Source organism: Durio zibethinus, chromosome 5 (assembly GCF_047325235.1).
Source record: "Durio zibethinus cultivar Kanyao isolate XHJ-2024 chromosome 5, ASM4732523v1, whole genome shotgun sequence".
Lineage (NCBI taxonomy): Eukaryota > Viridiplantae > Streptophyta > Magnoliopsida > Malvales > Malvaceae > Durio > Durio zibethinus.
In genome coordinates, this window is record NC_143166.1 from 19,458,572 (window position 1) to 19,476,931 (window position 18,360).

General features: G+C 26.2%; 1 protein-coding gene across 1 annotated transcript; it reads left to right on the forward strand.

Annotated features, from left to right (window-relative positions):
* The first annotated feature begins 11,164 nt into the window (after nucleotides 1-11,164).
* On the forward strand, nucleotides 11,165-14,187 carry LOC111282123 (Core-2/I-branching beta-1,6-N-acetylglucosaminyltransferase family protein). The gene is made up of 2 exons (XM_022870080.2): nucleotides 11,165-12,176; nucleotides 13,303-14,187. The coding sequence occupies exons 1-2, from the start codon at nucleotides 11,625-11,627 to the stop codon at nucleotides 13,945-13,947; spliced, it is 1,197 nt and encodes a 398-aa protein (XP_022725815.1). The 5' UTR covers nucleotides 11,165-11,624; the 3' UTR covers nucleotides 13,948-14,187.
* Nucleotides 14,188-18,360: the final 4,173 nt, after the last annotated feature.

Here is an 18,360-nt window from a genome sequence, read left to right on the forward strand (position 1 = left end):
TTTTATTTGTTTTTATGTTTGGAAGAATGTGTCGTGATTTTGTGAGATTCTTTGTATGTATCAATTCCTTTATATATTTGGGATTTTTTTTAATAAAATAATAATTAGAGCACATTGTTTTTTATCTCTAATTACAAGGTATTAGGCAAGGTTTTCTTTTGAATTTTTTTCTTTCTAATGGCTAAAACAGCCATGACTGGTGCCTGTCGACAAAGTACATTAGAGGTGATTTCTGAACTGATTCAAAATTCTTAGCCACTAGCGTCTATTGTAAGTGACTCGCATTCCGTTCTAATGAAATAATATAAACTCAATGGAACAAAATTTTTAGAGTGGTCTCGATCAGTAATGTTGGTGGTTCAAGGGAAAGAAAATTTTGATTATCTGACTGGTGCAACAAAGGAACCCAAGGAAGAAAAGCCAGGTCATTCAATACGAGTTTTTGAAAACTTCATGGTAATGTCATAGTTAATTCTATGGAGCCTAAGATTGGAACATGGTTAGTTAATTTTACGAAGCCTAAGATTGGAAGAACCTATCTTTTCTATAGAAATGCTAAAAAAATTTGAGATATGGTGAAGGAGATGTACTCAGATCTTGAAAACTCATCACAATTCTTTGGAATCAAGTTAGCCTTGAAAGATATGAAAAAAAGGGATAATTCTATGACTAAGTACTACAACAACCTAACCAGTCTTTGGCAAGAAATGGATTCATTTTCTGATACAGACTGGCATTGTGCAAAGGACATCAAAAAGTACAAAATGATGCTTGAGAAGGAAAGGTTTTTTTATTTTCTTTATGGTCTAAATAAGGAGTTTGATGAGGTGAAAGGCAGAATACTTGGAACCAAACCTGTTCCAAGCATTAAAGAGGCTTTTGTTGAAGTAAAAAGAGAATAAAGTCGAAGAAAAGTCATGCTAGGAACCAAAGAACCCTTTACAGTAGACACCTTAAAAAACTCAGCTTTTGTTTCTAAGAAAAATGATTATTCTGGACTTGGAGATTCACGTGGTAATTATAGGAATGATAGGGCTTAGTGTGATCATTGTCAACGCCCTTATCATACAAAAGAAACTTGTTGGAAAATTCATGGGAAACCAATAAATTGGAAACCATGCAAACAAGTAGAACAAGGCCAGGGCTTTTAAGTTGCTCTAGAAGAAAATAAGGCTGAAGGCTTATGTTTTAGCAAGGACCAACTTCAGCAGCTCCAAACACTCCTCAACAATACCCAAATGACTACATCTACTTCTAAATGCACAGTTGCACAAAAAGGTAATTATCTCTCTGCTTTTGGTGCAAAATCTGATTCTAAGAACTTTTGGATTATAGATTCTAGGGCATCTGGATTACTATCCTTTGTTGCCAGAAAGGAAGACATTAAGATTTCTAATGACACTATTTTTAGTATTACATGTTCCTAATTTAGCATGTAACCTAGTGTAATGTAAGTTAACAAGTGACTTAAATTGTGTGGCTAAGTTTTATCCTTCATATTGTGAGTTTCAGGATTTACTTTTGGGGATGATGATTGGCAGTGCTAAGGAGCATGAAAGATTGTACTATGTTGAGGATACTCAACAAGTGAATAAACAAGCTTTGGCTCTAAGTGGTGAATCTATTTCTGTTTCTAATGAAATTATGTTGTGGCATAATAGGTTAGGATATCCTAATTTTTTATAGTTAAAAACTATGTTCCCTTCTCTTTGTAAGAATAAAGATGTCCATTTCTTTGGTTATGAAACTTGACAACTTGTCAAACACACTCATGTTTCTTATTCAAGTCATCCATATAGATTTTTTAAATCTTTTTCTTTAGTTCATAGTGATATTTAGGGACCTTCATGAGAAAATAGTGTAACTGAAACTAAGTGGTTCATAAACTTTATAGATGATCACACACAAGCTTGTTGGGTTTACTTGTTAAAAGACAAGTCTAATGCTAAGATAATTTTTCAGCATTTCCACAAAATGGTCCAAACTCAATTTCAAGCTCAAATCCAAAATTTTCGCACAAAAATGGGATGAAATGTTTTAATTCAATTCTTGGTGATTATCTAACAGAAAATGAGATTTTTCACCAAAGCTCTTGTTTTAATACCTCTCAACGAAATGAGGTTACAGAACATAAAAAAATCATCTATTAGAAGTAGCTTGTGCTATCATATATACCAATAATGTTCTTAAGTTTTTTTAGGGAAATGCTATTTTAATAACCTCATACTTGATAGATAGACTTTCAAGTAAAGTTCTCATTTTTAAAACACCATTGAACTTATTACTTGAGTCATATCCACAAACTAGGTTGTTTACTTCTTTATCCCCAAAAGTTTTTGGTTGCATATGTTTTGTTCACAATAAAAGTCCATTTCATGAGAAACTAGAACCTAGAGCTATAAAATGTATATTTATTGGGTACTCTCCAACTTAAAAAGGGTATAAGTGCTACTGTCCATTTACAAAATAGACATTTGTGTCATTAGATGTCACATTCTTTGAAAATCAACTATTTTACCCAAAACCAACTCTTCAAAAGGAGAGAATAGGTGAAAATAGGCTTTGAGATTTTTTTATTCCTCTTCTAGTAATATCAGCTACTCTTATTATGTCACCTACAGAAACTAAATTGGAGATAAGGAAAGATTCATCTATGTTTAACATTTAACAAAAAATAGAGCTTCATGTTTATTCAAGACATAAACCATTTTTCAACAAGTACAGACTTCTGTGCCCTAACCACATTGTAAAGAATCTAATCTATAAGTAAATCTTGAATAAAAAAATATTAGGTCTATAGCACCATCACCAGTGAACACTCCACTTAATGATCTAGACATACCTATAGTACTCAAGAAAAGTGTAAAATCATGCATCCAACACGTGCGGTCCAAATATATATCCTACAAACATTTGTCTACAGCATTTAGTGCACTGGTAGAAAAAGATTAAGGTAGCTAAAATCCCATAAAAAATTAAAGAAGCCCTAAAAATTCCAAAACAGAAAGTTACAGTACTTGAAGAGATGAGAGCATTAGAAATGAACAAGACTTAGGATGTTGTAGAGTCATTTAGAGAAAAAACATTAGTTGGATGTAAATGGGTATTTACTATTAAATACAATTTAGATGGTGGAATAAAGAGACACAAGGCTCACCTAGTTGCAAAAGGGTTTACTCAAACTTTTAGAGTAGACTACATTAAAACCTTTATTCCTATTGCTAAATTGAATACTATAGTGTACTGCTTTCACTAGTTACTAACCTTGATTGGCCATTACACCAAATGGATGCCAAGAATTCCCTTTTTAATAGAAAGCTAGTTGAAGAAGTTTATATGGATTTGCCTTCTGGGTTTGAAAGGGAAAACAATGTTAGAAAGGTATGCAAACTAAAGAAATATATATATATATATATATATGATTTAAAACAGTCACCAAAAGCCTAGTTTGATTATTTTGCTAAGTCAGTAAGGAGACATGGATTTAATCAAAGACAAACTGATCACATTATTTTTCAAACACTCAAAACATAGCAAAAAGACTATTTTAATTATTTATGTTGATGATATTATATTGACAGGTGATGATATTAAAGAAATAAAGAGGCTAAAGAATTTGAACTTAAGGATCTTGGATAACTAAAACACTTTTTAGGAATAGAAGTTGTAAGGAGCAAGAATGGCATTATTATTTTTCAAAAGAACTATACGATTGATCTTTTGAAGGAAACTGGTATGCTTGGTTGTAAACCAACTTATACGCCTTTAAATCCTAACGTGAAGCTTGGAGAAAAAGGAGGAATTTTAGTAAATAAGGGTAGATATCAATGACTAGTTAGAAAACCGATCTACTTGTCTCGTACAAGACTTGATATTGCCTTTGCAGTTAGTGTAGTAAGTTAGCACATGCACTTTCCACTTAAGGAGCATCTTGAAGTTGTGTATCAAATCTTAAGGTATTTGACGGCCACACTTGGTAAGGGTTTGTTATTTGAGAAGAATGAACAAAGAAATGTAGAAGCATTTACATATACAGAGCGGGCAGGATCAATTGAAGATAAAAGATCCACCTTTAGGTATTGTATGAAAGTTTGGGATAATTTTGTCATATGAAAAAGCAAGAAATAGTTTAGTGTTGCTTAAAATTTAAAACTCTTACACAAGGAATTTATGAACTTATCTGGCTGAAGAGACTTTTGGAATAATTTAAAATAATAATTGAATATCTTATGAAATTAAATTGTGATCCAGTGCACCATGATCGAACAAAACATATGAAAGTTGATGGGCATTTTATCAAAGAAAAGATTGATATAGGAGTGATTTGTATGACCTATGTCCTTACAAAGCAACAAGTAGCAAATATCCTAACAAAAAGACTGCATAAACCAAGCTTTGAGACACTTGTTGATAAACTGATAATGGTAAATATTTGTTCTCCAATTTAAGGGGGAGTATTGACAAATTATGTATCAAATCATGATTGATTTCTTGATTTGTTGGGATTTATATTTCTAGTCTTTTATTTGTTTTTATATTTGGATGATTATGTCCTAATTTTGTGAGATTCTTTGTACATATCAATTGTTCTATATATTTGGAGATTTTTTTATAATAAAATAACAGTCAAAGAACATTGTTTTTTGTCTTTGATTACAACCAAAGATGGCATTCATGTTTTTAAGTAGAGGAACACTACCTTTGGCTTTGGCACTACTTTATAAAATGTTCTTTGTGGAACATAAAGGCTTTCTTTACTCTATTTACTCTAGAATTCATTACCATTAACCTCATTCTTTTATAAGCAAGGTTAAAAATATATATAATATATATAATGAATATTGTAACGTTAGGTGATGAATTCAATTATTTTAACAGCCTGTCCATTAGGGAAGTGCAACAATGAATTCAATTCTTTTTGTTTGCCAAGGCGTTGCTTGACTGCTCCAGTGAATGGTTTGTGATAGTCAACTTCAACTATTCAACTTCATCACAATTTACAACTACCTTATTAACTTTGCATTTTCATATTTTTCTTTCCTTTTTGTCATTTCTTCCCCCATTTTCTTTTCCTCTATTTTGTTTTCTAAAAAACTAATTGTATGCTTAATAAATTTGTGATCGTCTTATCTTAATCACATCCTTTAAGAAGGAATGTAATTGTAGTTTTATTTCCTTTTCTTTCCCTTTCTTTTCCTCAAGCTTTCCTTTTCTATCTCTTTTTTTTTTACTTCTAAACAAAAAATTTATTATAATATTGATTTTAATATTGGGTAAATTTCATTCAAATACTTGAATTTTAAGTATAATTCAACACAATTTAATTAGTTTGAAACATAGACTTTTGGCCCTAACTTTTAATTAAATGACAATGAAGTCCTACACTTAATTATCCATTTGTTATTTTGTTAATGGCCTCATTTAATGACTATTTTACTCTTAAAAAATTAATATTCTTAAAATACTCACATGAAATAATATTTTATAATAATAAATTATTTTTTTCTCAAAATATATCAAATATATTAATAATAAAAAAGACTTTTTAGATACAACATATAAAAATAAATTTTACAATTATAAGTATGTTAAATTGTAAATATATGTATAACAAAATGAATATTTAAAACATGTAATAGTATTTTTGCATGTAATAATTTTAAATAAAAGGAACATGTAGGATATAATAATAACAAAATTTTGGTTGAAAAAAAATTACAATTAGATATTTGTTAATTCGATTATAGTTATTATAATACTCGTATATATGTTAAACTTAAATCTACATGTTTGTGAAAATATGTTAAACTTGAATCAATATATGTTTGTAAATGAATCACTATATTTTCACAAACATGCAGATGCTATACGTGTAACATATATATGTCTACTATAATAACTAAAACCGAATTGATAAATACCCAATCGTTATCCTTTTCTTTTCTTTTCAACCAAACATCTTTTTCTTATTATATCTTGCATGTTCATTTTTTTTTAAATTATTACATGCCAAAATATATTATATGCTTAATATATTCATTTTATTATACATATATATATATTTAGATATTAGTATATACTTATAGTTATAAGTTTTGTTTTTGTATTATGCATCTAAAAAATCTTTTTTCTATTATTTATGATACATTTGAAAAAAAAATTATTTTGAAAATTATCACTTCACGTAAGTATTTGAGAATATTAATTTTTTAATAGTAAAATGGCCTTTAAATAAGCTATTAACAAAATATTAATGAATTACCTACCGTAGGACCTTTTTGTCCTATTAGTTGAAAATTTTGGGACAAAGCATTCATTTTTTAAACTAATGGACTTGTATTAAATTGCTTAAAACTCATGAGTCTCAATGAAACTTACCTTTAAATATTTTATTAAATTCATTTTTTTTTATTTAACAAGAAAGGGTTCTTGGGGTTTGCTCAATATATCTTTTTATTGAGTCATGTTAGGTTTAATAAATTCATGTAAAATTATTTTTTCACACCCTCTCAACTAATTCAAATCCAAGTAAAAAAAGAAACACACTCATTTTATTACTTGATCTAGATCCTTTTTGTTTAAGAATGTTTTGGAATTACAACTCCTAACTGACAAGGTTCATCGTGAACATGAGAAGTTCAAAGTCACTTTTCTTTTATGCTTAGTTAATTAAAACACTGATCATAACTGAAACCCATTGTTGGATAATGCTCATATGTGAAGGTAAAGATATACTTGTAGTCCCAAGTCTTTCATTTGATTTTCATTTTGAAACTTAATCTTTAAATTATTTCATGGTAGTATCAAACCTTTTTTAAATGGTGTCAATATGGTCTCTCTTCATTAAAATAAAAGAAAATTTCAAATCAAGATAATGGATTTAGAATTATTATTCTTTATAATCATACCAAAATATATTTATTTGAAAGGAAATAAAACTTATATGATTTTTTAGAAGGAAATGAAAGTATACTTTTTTTTCTTGATTTTAAAAATTTAACTTAAAATCAAGGGTAAAATGATATTTTAGTTTCTTTTGTAATAGTTATAAAAAATTTTATTTTTTTATATTAAGTACATTTTAATATGATAGAAAAAGTAATAATTATGGGTCAATTATCCTGATTTTATTTCATTTCTTTACTCTACTTAATTAAATTTTATTTGTTTCAATATTTACAAATTTTAATAAAAATATAAAATTAAATCCTATTAAAAATAAAGCTAGAAATTATTTTTAACAAAAAAGAAAGAAATAAAACATACCAAAATAATTTAAAATGTCTTTATTACTAAAAAAATAAAATTTATAAATCTTTTAGAAGGAAAAGAAATTATCATTTTTTCCTTGATTTTAAAAATTCAACTTAAAGTCATAAAAATGGTATCTTATTTTCCTTCGTAATAGTTATAAAATTTTTTTATTTTTTTAATAAATACATTTTATTATGATACTAAAGAATAATAGTTCTTATCCATTACCTTGATTCTATTTCTTTTTTATTTTGTTTTATTAAATTGTATTCCCTAATATTTACAAATTTCAATAAAAAAATTAAATCTATTAAAAAAATTAGAAATTATTTTTAACAAAAAAAATAAAACATACTCAAATAATTTCAAATCTGGATTAGTTGACATTTATTTTCTCAAAAAAATATAAAAAGCTTGTACATACTAAATGACTTAATTAATAAAGTTTACATTATAACTATAATTTTAAATTTAAACAATAATTGAATTATGCTCATTTACTAAGTGATCTTGAATGAATTACTTCTAATAAAATATTTTCTCAGGAGATTATAGTAGTAAATAAGTTTGTTGTATTAGGTTGACATAATTTGAGAGAGTTTCAAATTATAGTAGTAATAATTTACAAAAAAAAAACTTTATAAAATTATTAATTATTATTTACTTCATTTAAGTGTTAAAACATTATTTGAGTATGTTACATTTCTTTATTTTTTTAAAAAAATTCTATCTTTATTTGTAATGTGATTTAATTTTATATTCTTTGATAAAAATTTATAAATATAAGGGAAATAAAATTTGATAAAATAAGAATAAAAAAAAGAAATAAAATCACGATAAAGTCAAAATTATTATTTTTTGCTATCATAGTAAAATGTATTTATTAAAAAGAAAAAAATTTAAATTATTAAGAAGGAAACCAAAATATCATTTGTCCCTAAATTTAAGTTGAATTTTAAAAACCAAGGGTAAAAATGATAGCTCAAGTTCTTTCGTAAAAATTTTAAAGTTAAAATTGTGATAATGGTCCTCACACTTCAATGAAATTTGAAATTTAATTCATCTACTAGTTCTTATACTATTTTGATTTAATAATCTTAATCCAATCATTAACCACATCAAATTTTCATTTAAAAATGTTTTGCGTGGTTGTCGACTTAATGACATAAGTATTGACCTTACTTATATGACATTGACTTTACTAATATGGAGTTAACTTTGCTAACATAGCAAAATAAATGAATGAAATTAATTGTCAAATTGTATAAATGGTACTTGTAATCATACAAAAATTTAATTTTAATTCTTCTTTTATAATTTATAAAAATCTCGTCCTATTACAAATTGAATTTCATAATATTGATTTAATTATTAATGCGATCAATTACTTTCGGTTAATTTTATTGACGTAACTGTTATCTTTCAAAAAATATATATTTGAAAAATTAAAAAGTTTTAAAAAATTCAAAATAAAATATTTGACAATTTTAAAATGATAAAAAAGTATAAAAATATGATTTATTTACTCTTTTTTGGATTTTTTAAAACAAATTAAAAATTTTTTGCCCATATTTTAATAGTTTAAAAAATAATATTTCTTGAATTTTTTAGGTAAAGAAGTTTTTAATTTAAAAAATTCAAATTTATGAAATTTTATAATTTTTTGTCATTTTTAAAAATATTAAATTTAATTGTTTTCCAAGATTTTAATTTTTTTAAAAAAATTCAAATTCATGAAATTTTAGAATTTTTTGTCATTTTAAAAATTATTAAATTTAATTTTTTTCCAATATTTTAATTTTTTTAAAAACAATATATCTTTTATTTTTTAAAAAAAATCATATTTCAATTTTTTAAAATAGTTTTCAATTTTTAGAAATTATCAATTTTTTAAATATTAAAATTATTTTTCCAATATTTTAATTTGAAAATATTAAATTTAATATTTTAATCTAAAAATTTCCTAAAAATTTAAAAACATTTAAAATTTTCTTTAAAAAATATAATTTTATGAAAATTTTTTGAAAAAGTAAATAATGCTAAATATTTAAAAATTATAAAAATTGAAAATTATTTTAAAAAAAGAAATATGATTTTCATAATAATTTAAGAAATATTATTTGTTAAAACTTGAGAAGAATGAAATTAATATTTTTAAAATAAAAAATTCAAAGTAATTCATAATTTTGATTTTTTACAAAAATTGAAATCCAAATCTTAAAAAAAAAATCAAGAAATGTGATTTTTTTAAAAAATTACATTATTTGGAAAAAGTTAAGTTTAATGTTTTTAAAAAATTAAGAAAAGCTTAAAAAAGATTTTTTTTTTAATTTTTTTAATTTCTAGATATATTTTTTAAAAAGATAACGATCACATCAATAAAATTATTGGAAAATAATTTATTGTAAGTAATTAGATGAACATTACCAAATTTAACTTATACGAGGATGAAATCTTTATGAATTATTATTAGGGACTAAAGTTCAAGTTTCATACGAATATAAAGATCATTTGTATAATTTCATAATTGATTTCATTTATTTATGTTGTCACGTTAACAAAATCAATATCACGTCATTAAGTCAACAATCACATTAGCCTTTTAATTGCAAAATTTTGATGTGATTAGTTATTAGATTAATTAAATAAAAATAGTACGAAAATTATATTTTTATAAATTATAGTAGATGAACTAATTTTAATTTTTGTTACGGTATAGGAACCATTATCATAATTTAATCAATTTTAAAATTTTATTTATTTTTTAATAAATATATTTTAATACAATAACAAAGAGTAATAACTCTAGATCCATTCCTTTAAATTTTAATTCTCTCTTACTTTTATATAAAATTTGATTAGAAAATGATATTGACATCATTTTAAAAGTTTTAGAATTATCATGAAATAATTTAAGGTTTAAAAATAAAAATGAAACTTAAATAAAAAGTTTGAAACTAAAAGCGCACTTTACCGTATATGTGAAGGTGTGACTTCATAGTGCTTTCGCAAGAGTTAATTAATCAAGTAAATTAACACAATGAATTGTCTAACAAGTAACATCATGATCTTCTCTATTTTCCTACATTAATCTGTTATTCTCCTAAAAGTCAGGCCTGATCAAATGACTATAGTTGTCGTTTAGATGAACGGTTGAAAATGAATATTCTTTGGCGTTAATTAGAGAGTGATTGATGGAAGTATTTGATTGGTCCGAATTATTAGTAGAAGAAAATTCCCAAAAATCTTCCCAGAACCTATTACACATAAGACCAATTCCTAACATCACAGGTTCAGACATCCTGAACGTGACACGTGATCGCGTCTTTCCGGCTTCTCCGAAAAGAGGAATTCGAAAAAGAAAGAATATATTTTATTAAAATTTTAATATATGTTATTTTCGTTTTTATTTTTCGCCGTACGATTTTATCGTGTTTTTATTGACAGATTTTCTCGTCCGCGTAGGGTCTGTCATTTGTCTTGGATTGAACAAGCCCAACACGCAAATCACCTCCGTCGCTTGGAAAACATTGTGATTGGCGGCTATTGTTTCTTTCCTTTTCCAAGCATCCTTGGTCAAAGTCCAAGCTCAAAATAACAGGGCTTTTCTAGTAGCTACCCACATGATTGAAGTGCATGTTCTGGCACGTAGAAATTGTTTCTTCACTGTTTCCATTAAAAGATCGACGTATTAGAAATTTATTATTTTAATCATTAATTAGTTACTAATAAAAGTTGTTATTGTATAATGGCAGTTTTGACTTGTATAATATAATTGGGAGGGTCATTGAATATGGTGGTTTCCTATCGCTTTTTCCTGTGGTCTAGAAAGGCAGCAACTGGCTAGCAGCCTCGCCATTCAGACATAAATTCAAACCGGCTGACTCAGACCTTTCTCAATTCATCTGCCTCTTTCCCTTCCTCTCTTTCTCCGTTGAGCTTACCAGCTACCCAATATTTTTTTTCTTTCTATTGCAGTTTGCCAGCCACACATTCATTTTCCACATTAACTTGATCGATGATTAATGATTTGTATTTCAAATTTGTTTTATCTCTTTTATAGGAATTACCAGTTGTTGTTTTGTTTTATTACGACAGTTTTTGATAGCTGGCTTTTTGATCTTCAAAATAGTTTTCGTTGACAGCTCTGATACAATACTTTTGTTTTGTGCAAATTTTGATTTCTCCAAAGTTTTTTTTTTTTTTTTTTTTTTGGGTTGGTTTTTCTTCCTTGTATTGGCATATCTTGTCCTCAAAGAAAAGAAGTGTTTTTGGAGTGACAGAAGAATCACTTTTCTTGAGCACAGAGTTTCTGGAAATTTAAAAAGGTGTCTGAAGATCTCTCAAATTAACTCCTGTTTTCCCAAAAAATGAAGGGTGAAAACAGCAATCCATTTTCCAACCTCCTTAATGGACAATTGCACTTCTTCAGTGTCCTCTCTTATTTCCTCCTCTTTTGCTGTGGCCTAAGTCTTGGAGTCCTACTCAGTTCTCATCTCAATAACTTTTCACTTGATCTACGTATCACACAATTAGCTCTGACTACAAGATCAGCACCACCATTGGCGCCGCCGCCGCCGCCGCCTCCTCAATCATTTAATCCGGCAGCTGAAACATCTCATGCCGGTCACTTAGGATTAACAGAATTTCTCAAGCCACCGCCAGTAATGCATGACATGGATGATAAAGAGCTTTTGTGGAGGGCTTCAATGGCTCCCCGAATTCCCCAGTATCCATTCGACCGGGTTCCTAAAGTTGCCTTCTTGTTCTTGACAAAGGGGCCTGTTTTATTGGCTCCATTGTGGGAGAAATTCTTCAAAGGGTCTGAAGGGATGTATTCAATCTACGTGCACTCCAATCCATCTTTCAATCTGTCAGAGCCTAAAGGTTCAGTTTTCTATGGCAGAAGAATTCCCAGCAAGGTTAGCTTTTAATTTTCCGTGTCAATACTGTATACATGTTTGCTATGCTTCCTACTTGCTGGATTTGATAAGGGATCCTTCCATTAAAACACACTTTAATGAACAATATTCTTGCAAATATGGAAATTCAATGCTTTTTAATAAACATCACTTTATTCATCATTAATATAATAATAATAATAATAATAATAATAAAATTTATATTTGATGAAAAATATATTTTTGTATAAATTTTTCGTTAATGAATAAAATGATGTCATTTTATTCATAAATAAATAATAATTTTAAAATAAATATAAAAAATAAATATTTTTTAAAAAATATTTATTAATAAAATTATATTCATTGATAATATATAAAATTTATATATTAATAGATATATTAACAGTGCATAAGAAAAAAAAACCAATAATAATAAAGATTTTTGAAAGAGACATCTGGCTCAAACAAGGCTTGGGAGACTGATAATTAATTTTCACCATATTACATATAGAGTTTATAAATAATATAGTGTATAAATTGATAATGTATTAAATATAAATTTATATATATCATAAATAAACAAATACAAAAATACACTTTTAGGCCAATGAAACAAATACTAAACTTCCTTCGGACCGCAAAGAACTCTTAGGAATATTCCCATGCCTGGAAAGCCACCAGGTTTTTATCATTGTATATTTAAAAAAAAAAAAATGAAGTACTCAAAACGAGGAGTTGCATGCGTTTCAAATAAGAACAGCTTGCTCTCTTATTTATTTATTATTTTGAAATTAAAAATTAAAAAATTCTATTACCATTAAATTAAAAAATAAATAGCTGTAGGGATGGATATTCAATAAATGTGGACTTTTTTATTCTTCAGTAATTTTATTTGTTTGACATTTTTGCAAAACAAAATGCAAAAAAAAAAAAAAAAAAAAAAGGACATGTTATTTTAGTCTAAATAGAATGAAAAGAGATAAAATAAAAACGAAAACTAAAAATTCAAAGCAAAGAATGGGTTGGAAAAAAGAAACGGACCACCCATTTGCCATATTTTCGTCAAGCTGCCAATATTAGTGAGAACGAAAAGAGAAACGGACCACGCATTAATGGCTAATAATATTTCCTGCTGATGATGCAGGAAGTTGAATGGGGAAAAGTGAATATGATTGAAGCGGAGCGCCGCCTTCTAGCCAATGCACTGTTGGATTTCTCAAACCAAAGATTTGTTCTTCTCTCGGAATCATGCATTCCACTGTTTAACTTCTCCACTGTATACTCCTACCTCATCAACGCTACCCAGAGTTTCGTGGAGTCGTATGATTTAGCTAGCTCCGTTGGGCGTGGTCGGTACAGCCGGAGAATGAGCCCCCAAGTCACACTTGATCAATGGAGAAAAGGAGCACAATGGTTTGAGATGGACCGAGAGCTTGCCATGGAAGTTGTCTCAGACCAAATATATTTTCCAGTGTTCCACAAGTATTGCAAGGGCGCTTGCTATGCTGATGAACATTATTTGCCAACATTTGTGACCATCAAGTTTGGGGAGAAGAATTCCAATAGAACTTTGACTTGGGTTGATTGGTCCAAAGGTGGGCCTCACCCAGCTAAGTTCTCAAGCACAGATGTGACAATTGCATTTTTGGAAAGATTGAGAAGCAGAAGCCACTGTCAATACAATGGGAATACCACAAATTTATGCCACCTGTTTGCTAGAAAGTTCTCGCCCGATGCTCTGTACAGGTTGTTGGAATTTGCACCGAAGGTCATGCATTTCCACCAGTGATATATTCATAAAAATATATATATATATATATATTACATTTCTTTATTCATTTTTGTATTCATTTGGGTTAAAAATGCCCCATAAATATCAATCAAACTACTTTTCTTTTTTTTTTTTTTTAATCCTAGTCCTTGATTTGAACTTCATGTAGCAATTTGGTGGATAAAAACAATCGAGTACCATCGATAACAAATAGAAATAAACACTATAACGTCGTCAGGCGAGTTTTATTTCCATGAATTTAATTTTGAGAGATTTATCTCGAAATTTTTCCTTGACTTATAAAATTTATAATAAAATCATATTTTTTAATAAAAATCTTATTTATTAATTAAAATATTTAATAAATATTTGTATTATAAGTTAAGATTTTGTAGCTGCTTCAATTATGATAACTTTTGCTAAATCAGATCCATAAGATCAAAACTCTACCAGTGTATTTCATATATTTTAGCTTCAACTATCCTGGATATTGTTAGCTCCAGCTGGGTTGCAATTATAATATTGTTTTTTCCGCAAACAATGAAACTTTATTCATTAATTAAAAGATTAGAGAAAATGATCAAATTTATCACAGCATCATATTAGAGGCTTCATATTTACTATTTTACTTTCTTATACAAATTTATCATTCTATTACGGCTCTGTTTGTTTCATAAAAAATAATTTTTAAAAAATATTTATATTTTTTAAATTAAAAAAGATTTTTTGTTATTTGAATGAATTAATAAAAAATATTTTTTGTTATTTAGTTATTTTTTGAAAATTTTATTTTTCTTTTCAAATAATATTAATATAACTACTAAAATATTAAAAATAATTTATTATTAAAATATATTGAGATTATTTATTATTAAAATTATTAATATTAAAAAATAATTATATTTTAATAATATATTTAATATTAAAATATTATGTTAAAATACTTAAAATAAAACTATTTATTATTCTTTCTATTATTTATTAGTATATTAATATATTATTTATTAATAATGGTTATTAATAAATTTTATTAATAGTATATTATTTATTAATATATTATTATTTTTAAGTAAAATTATGCTCAAAAATATTGATAAATAGTTCTACTCATTACTCTTTTCTAGAAAATGTCTTCCCTTTTTAAATTCGTAAAATAATTTAAAAAAAATAACATTATTTTTCATTAATCAGTAAGTTATTTTTCATTAACTAATCAATTTTTTGTCAAATAAATACCTAAAAATAAAAAAATCATTTTTTGAAAGTTATTTTTTGCGAAACAAACAGAGTCTTCAATTTTTATGCAATTCTAATTATCTATAGATGGAAATAAAATATTTCCTCTAAATTAAAAAATATTCTATTAAAAATTCTAATTATTTTTTTAATTTTTATTTTATAAAAGATAAAAATATTTAATTTCAAATAAAAATAAAATAATACCATTAATTAATTAAAAAATAAAAATGATTAGATTCTTTTTAAAAAAATTCCAACACTTCCACAAATTTTTTTACTATATATTTTTTTATTAATTTTTTCTAAAAATAATTATAATAGAATTTTGGTATATAGTAAAAAAATTGTTAAAAATATATAACATATAAAACAAAAAGTTAACCTAAGTAACCTTATAGTATAAAGATTCTATTGTTCCTTTTTATCCTCAAATGTCAAATTCAAATTTTCTCTCATTTTGTTTGCTTAATAATTGTAAATGATAATCAAGGGAAAATGAAAAAAAAAAATTACAACTATATAATAGAAAATTTCTTCGAATATGATATTGGAATTATTTAACTAAGTTTTTAACTACAAAACTAGATAAAAGATAATTATTTATATCAGCAACATAACATAATTATGCTATTTTCATTCATAAGTGACAAACTTACATAAAAAATATAGTAAAATGATAAATTTGTATAAAAAATAAAATGATAAATATAAAATTCTCAATCTAGTAGACTAGTACACTGATAAATTTGATAGTTTTCAAAAAATAGACCATGTCAGAACAACAAGAAGCAATGGAATTCTAAGTCATTTTGTGCTAGAAAAATATTAGAGAATAAAAAAATTTAGGTAGTGTTTGATTTTTAAAAACATTTTTTATTTCTTATTTTTTAATTTCTAATTTTTATTTTTATTTTCAATTCCATTAAAAACGCATTTGATTAAGGAAGATGAAAGATTATTTTTTTAAAAATGAAAACAATGAAAATGTGTGGCATATTGAATTTTTTTTTTTTTTTAATTTCTGACAGTAATACATATGGATCCCATTATTATGATCATTAAATAGTTAATCAATTATGAAAAACAGTGTTCATGGTAAAATAACATGGACTTATGATTTTGCAATGCTTATCTTTATACAATTGTTTTTTGAAGTATTCGAACTCTGGAGGAGAGTGGGATTCGTAAACGGAAGAGCAACTTCTGTGTTATCATTTTTATTTGTTTCTTTTGATTTGTGGAAAAATAATGAAAATATTTTTTTTGTTTCAATATTGGTTAAGTTTTCCTTTTCATTCTCTATCAGTTTCTTTAAACATTTACCAAACACCGTTTTCTTTGCTATCTTCTAATTTTCATAAAAATGAAAACAGAAAATGAGTTAAGTTTTGCTTAAAACAAACAGAGCTGGCCTTTGACGCATCATATCATTTTCTTTTAGATTTTATAATGAGTAAGTTTTCTTAAAACAAACAAACCTTTTTAACATTGCAGGGAAAAAAAACGAAAATGGTAAAATAAAAAACATAAAAAAAAAAAAAAAAACTCTTTTATAAATAACATTGAAAAATGTTATCTAATTTGAATAAAACGTAGTCGTATCTAATTGTAAGAAATTGTTTTTAAAAAGACGACAATCACAATATGACTATTTATGAAGAATTATAATTTTAAAAATTTATATTTCAAAAAGTTAAAATAAAAAATTAATTGCTTCATCAAAATTGAGCCAAAAGGCGTTTGTAACTTTTAATACTAGAAAAATGAACCCCAGCTTTGCTCTGACCACAATTTTATTCAGTTTGAACAAATAATAAATATTAACAAATTCATTAACTTTATTGATGCTTAAACTAATATCAAATATAGTTATCACTCTTCTACAAGTGGTCGAGAAAATCTGTCTATTAACTCATATATAGAATTATTCATATGTCCTCAAAAGAACACTCTAATTATCCCTTTTTTTTATTTTTAAATGTTTTTTACCTTCTTTTTTTCTTTCTTAAAAATCATTTGGGCTTCATTGGCTTTCAACCCTTGGTAACCTTAATGGGATTAGTGCACTCCCATTATCTAATAATGACAGCCCATTACTTTTTTTCATTCCGTTCTCCCTCCGTAAGATGAATAAGGGGAAAAAAAAAAAAAAAACTTATAATAGCTTATTTGGCTCCCAAATGGCAATCATTGGGGCTTAATTGAGCTTCAATTGAGAGAGTAATAAAAAAAAACCATCTTTAACCAGGCAGCCGCTCACGCTTGGATTATAATAAAATTGTGTGTTAGTTTATATATTGAATAATGAAGAGGAGAAAAAAATAATATGCCAATTTATACTAGATTTGAATATTTTCATTAGTTGACATCAATGATCAATCGATATCAAACTAAATGCTATAACTGTTCTTGAACCATTAGTTTATTTTAATGTTAAGACATTTTTGTTTTGGGTTACCATAACTATTTTAGAACCATTAAATTAACCATAGTATGCGTCAATCTCCCGACCCGACTCAAAGTTCTTAAACAGATTTGTAAACATTTATAATTTTTGTAAAAACATGATGTTCCCCCAAAGAGAATCAATTATTCTTACGACTAATGACAAGGTCAAGACATCCATCCTCATTCATGGAATCAATATACATCATGTCATTAGCTTTGCATTGTAGCTGATCATTCTATCAAATCAACCCACTCCTAATTCCATATGACATGGTTTATGATATCTTTAACTTTTATTTATTTTAACTATTACTTTCATTGAATACCTATTCAAATTTGGTTAATAAAGTTTGGCTCAATTTTTTTTTTAAATTTTTTCTTGTTCCTTGTTTCAACTCTAATGCATTAATATTATATCAAGAATAATGGGAAAAAAACACTCTTCTAGTAAGGCATAGCATAACGTTCTGCTTGGCTTAATTCTCAGGACACGTACTAATCTATTGAAGTTATTATTACAAGAATGAAAGGGGTACAACTTAAGGGTGAAACACAATTTGTTCAGTGTAGTATTTTTCTTACAAATATTTTTTAACAATGACAGTTTAGATAAGTGTAACTTTATGAAATGTTATTAAATTCGGTAGAAGCATTAGTAACACATATTTTTCTTACATAAATTTTTTGAGTTGATTAATTTCTTATCAGATTAATTATTTGACCTCTTTATTGGACCTACTTAAT

Coding starts and splice junctions, on each gene's coding strand:
- LOC111282123 (XM_022870080.2), top strand. CDS start 11,625: ATGAAGGGTGAAAACAGCAATCCATTTTCCAACCTCCTTAATGGACAA. Junction 12,177..13,302: donor GCAGAAGAATTCCCAGCAAG/GTTAGCTTTTAA, acceptor CTGATGATGCAG/GAAGTTGAATGGGGAAAAGT.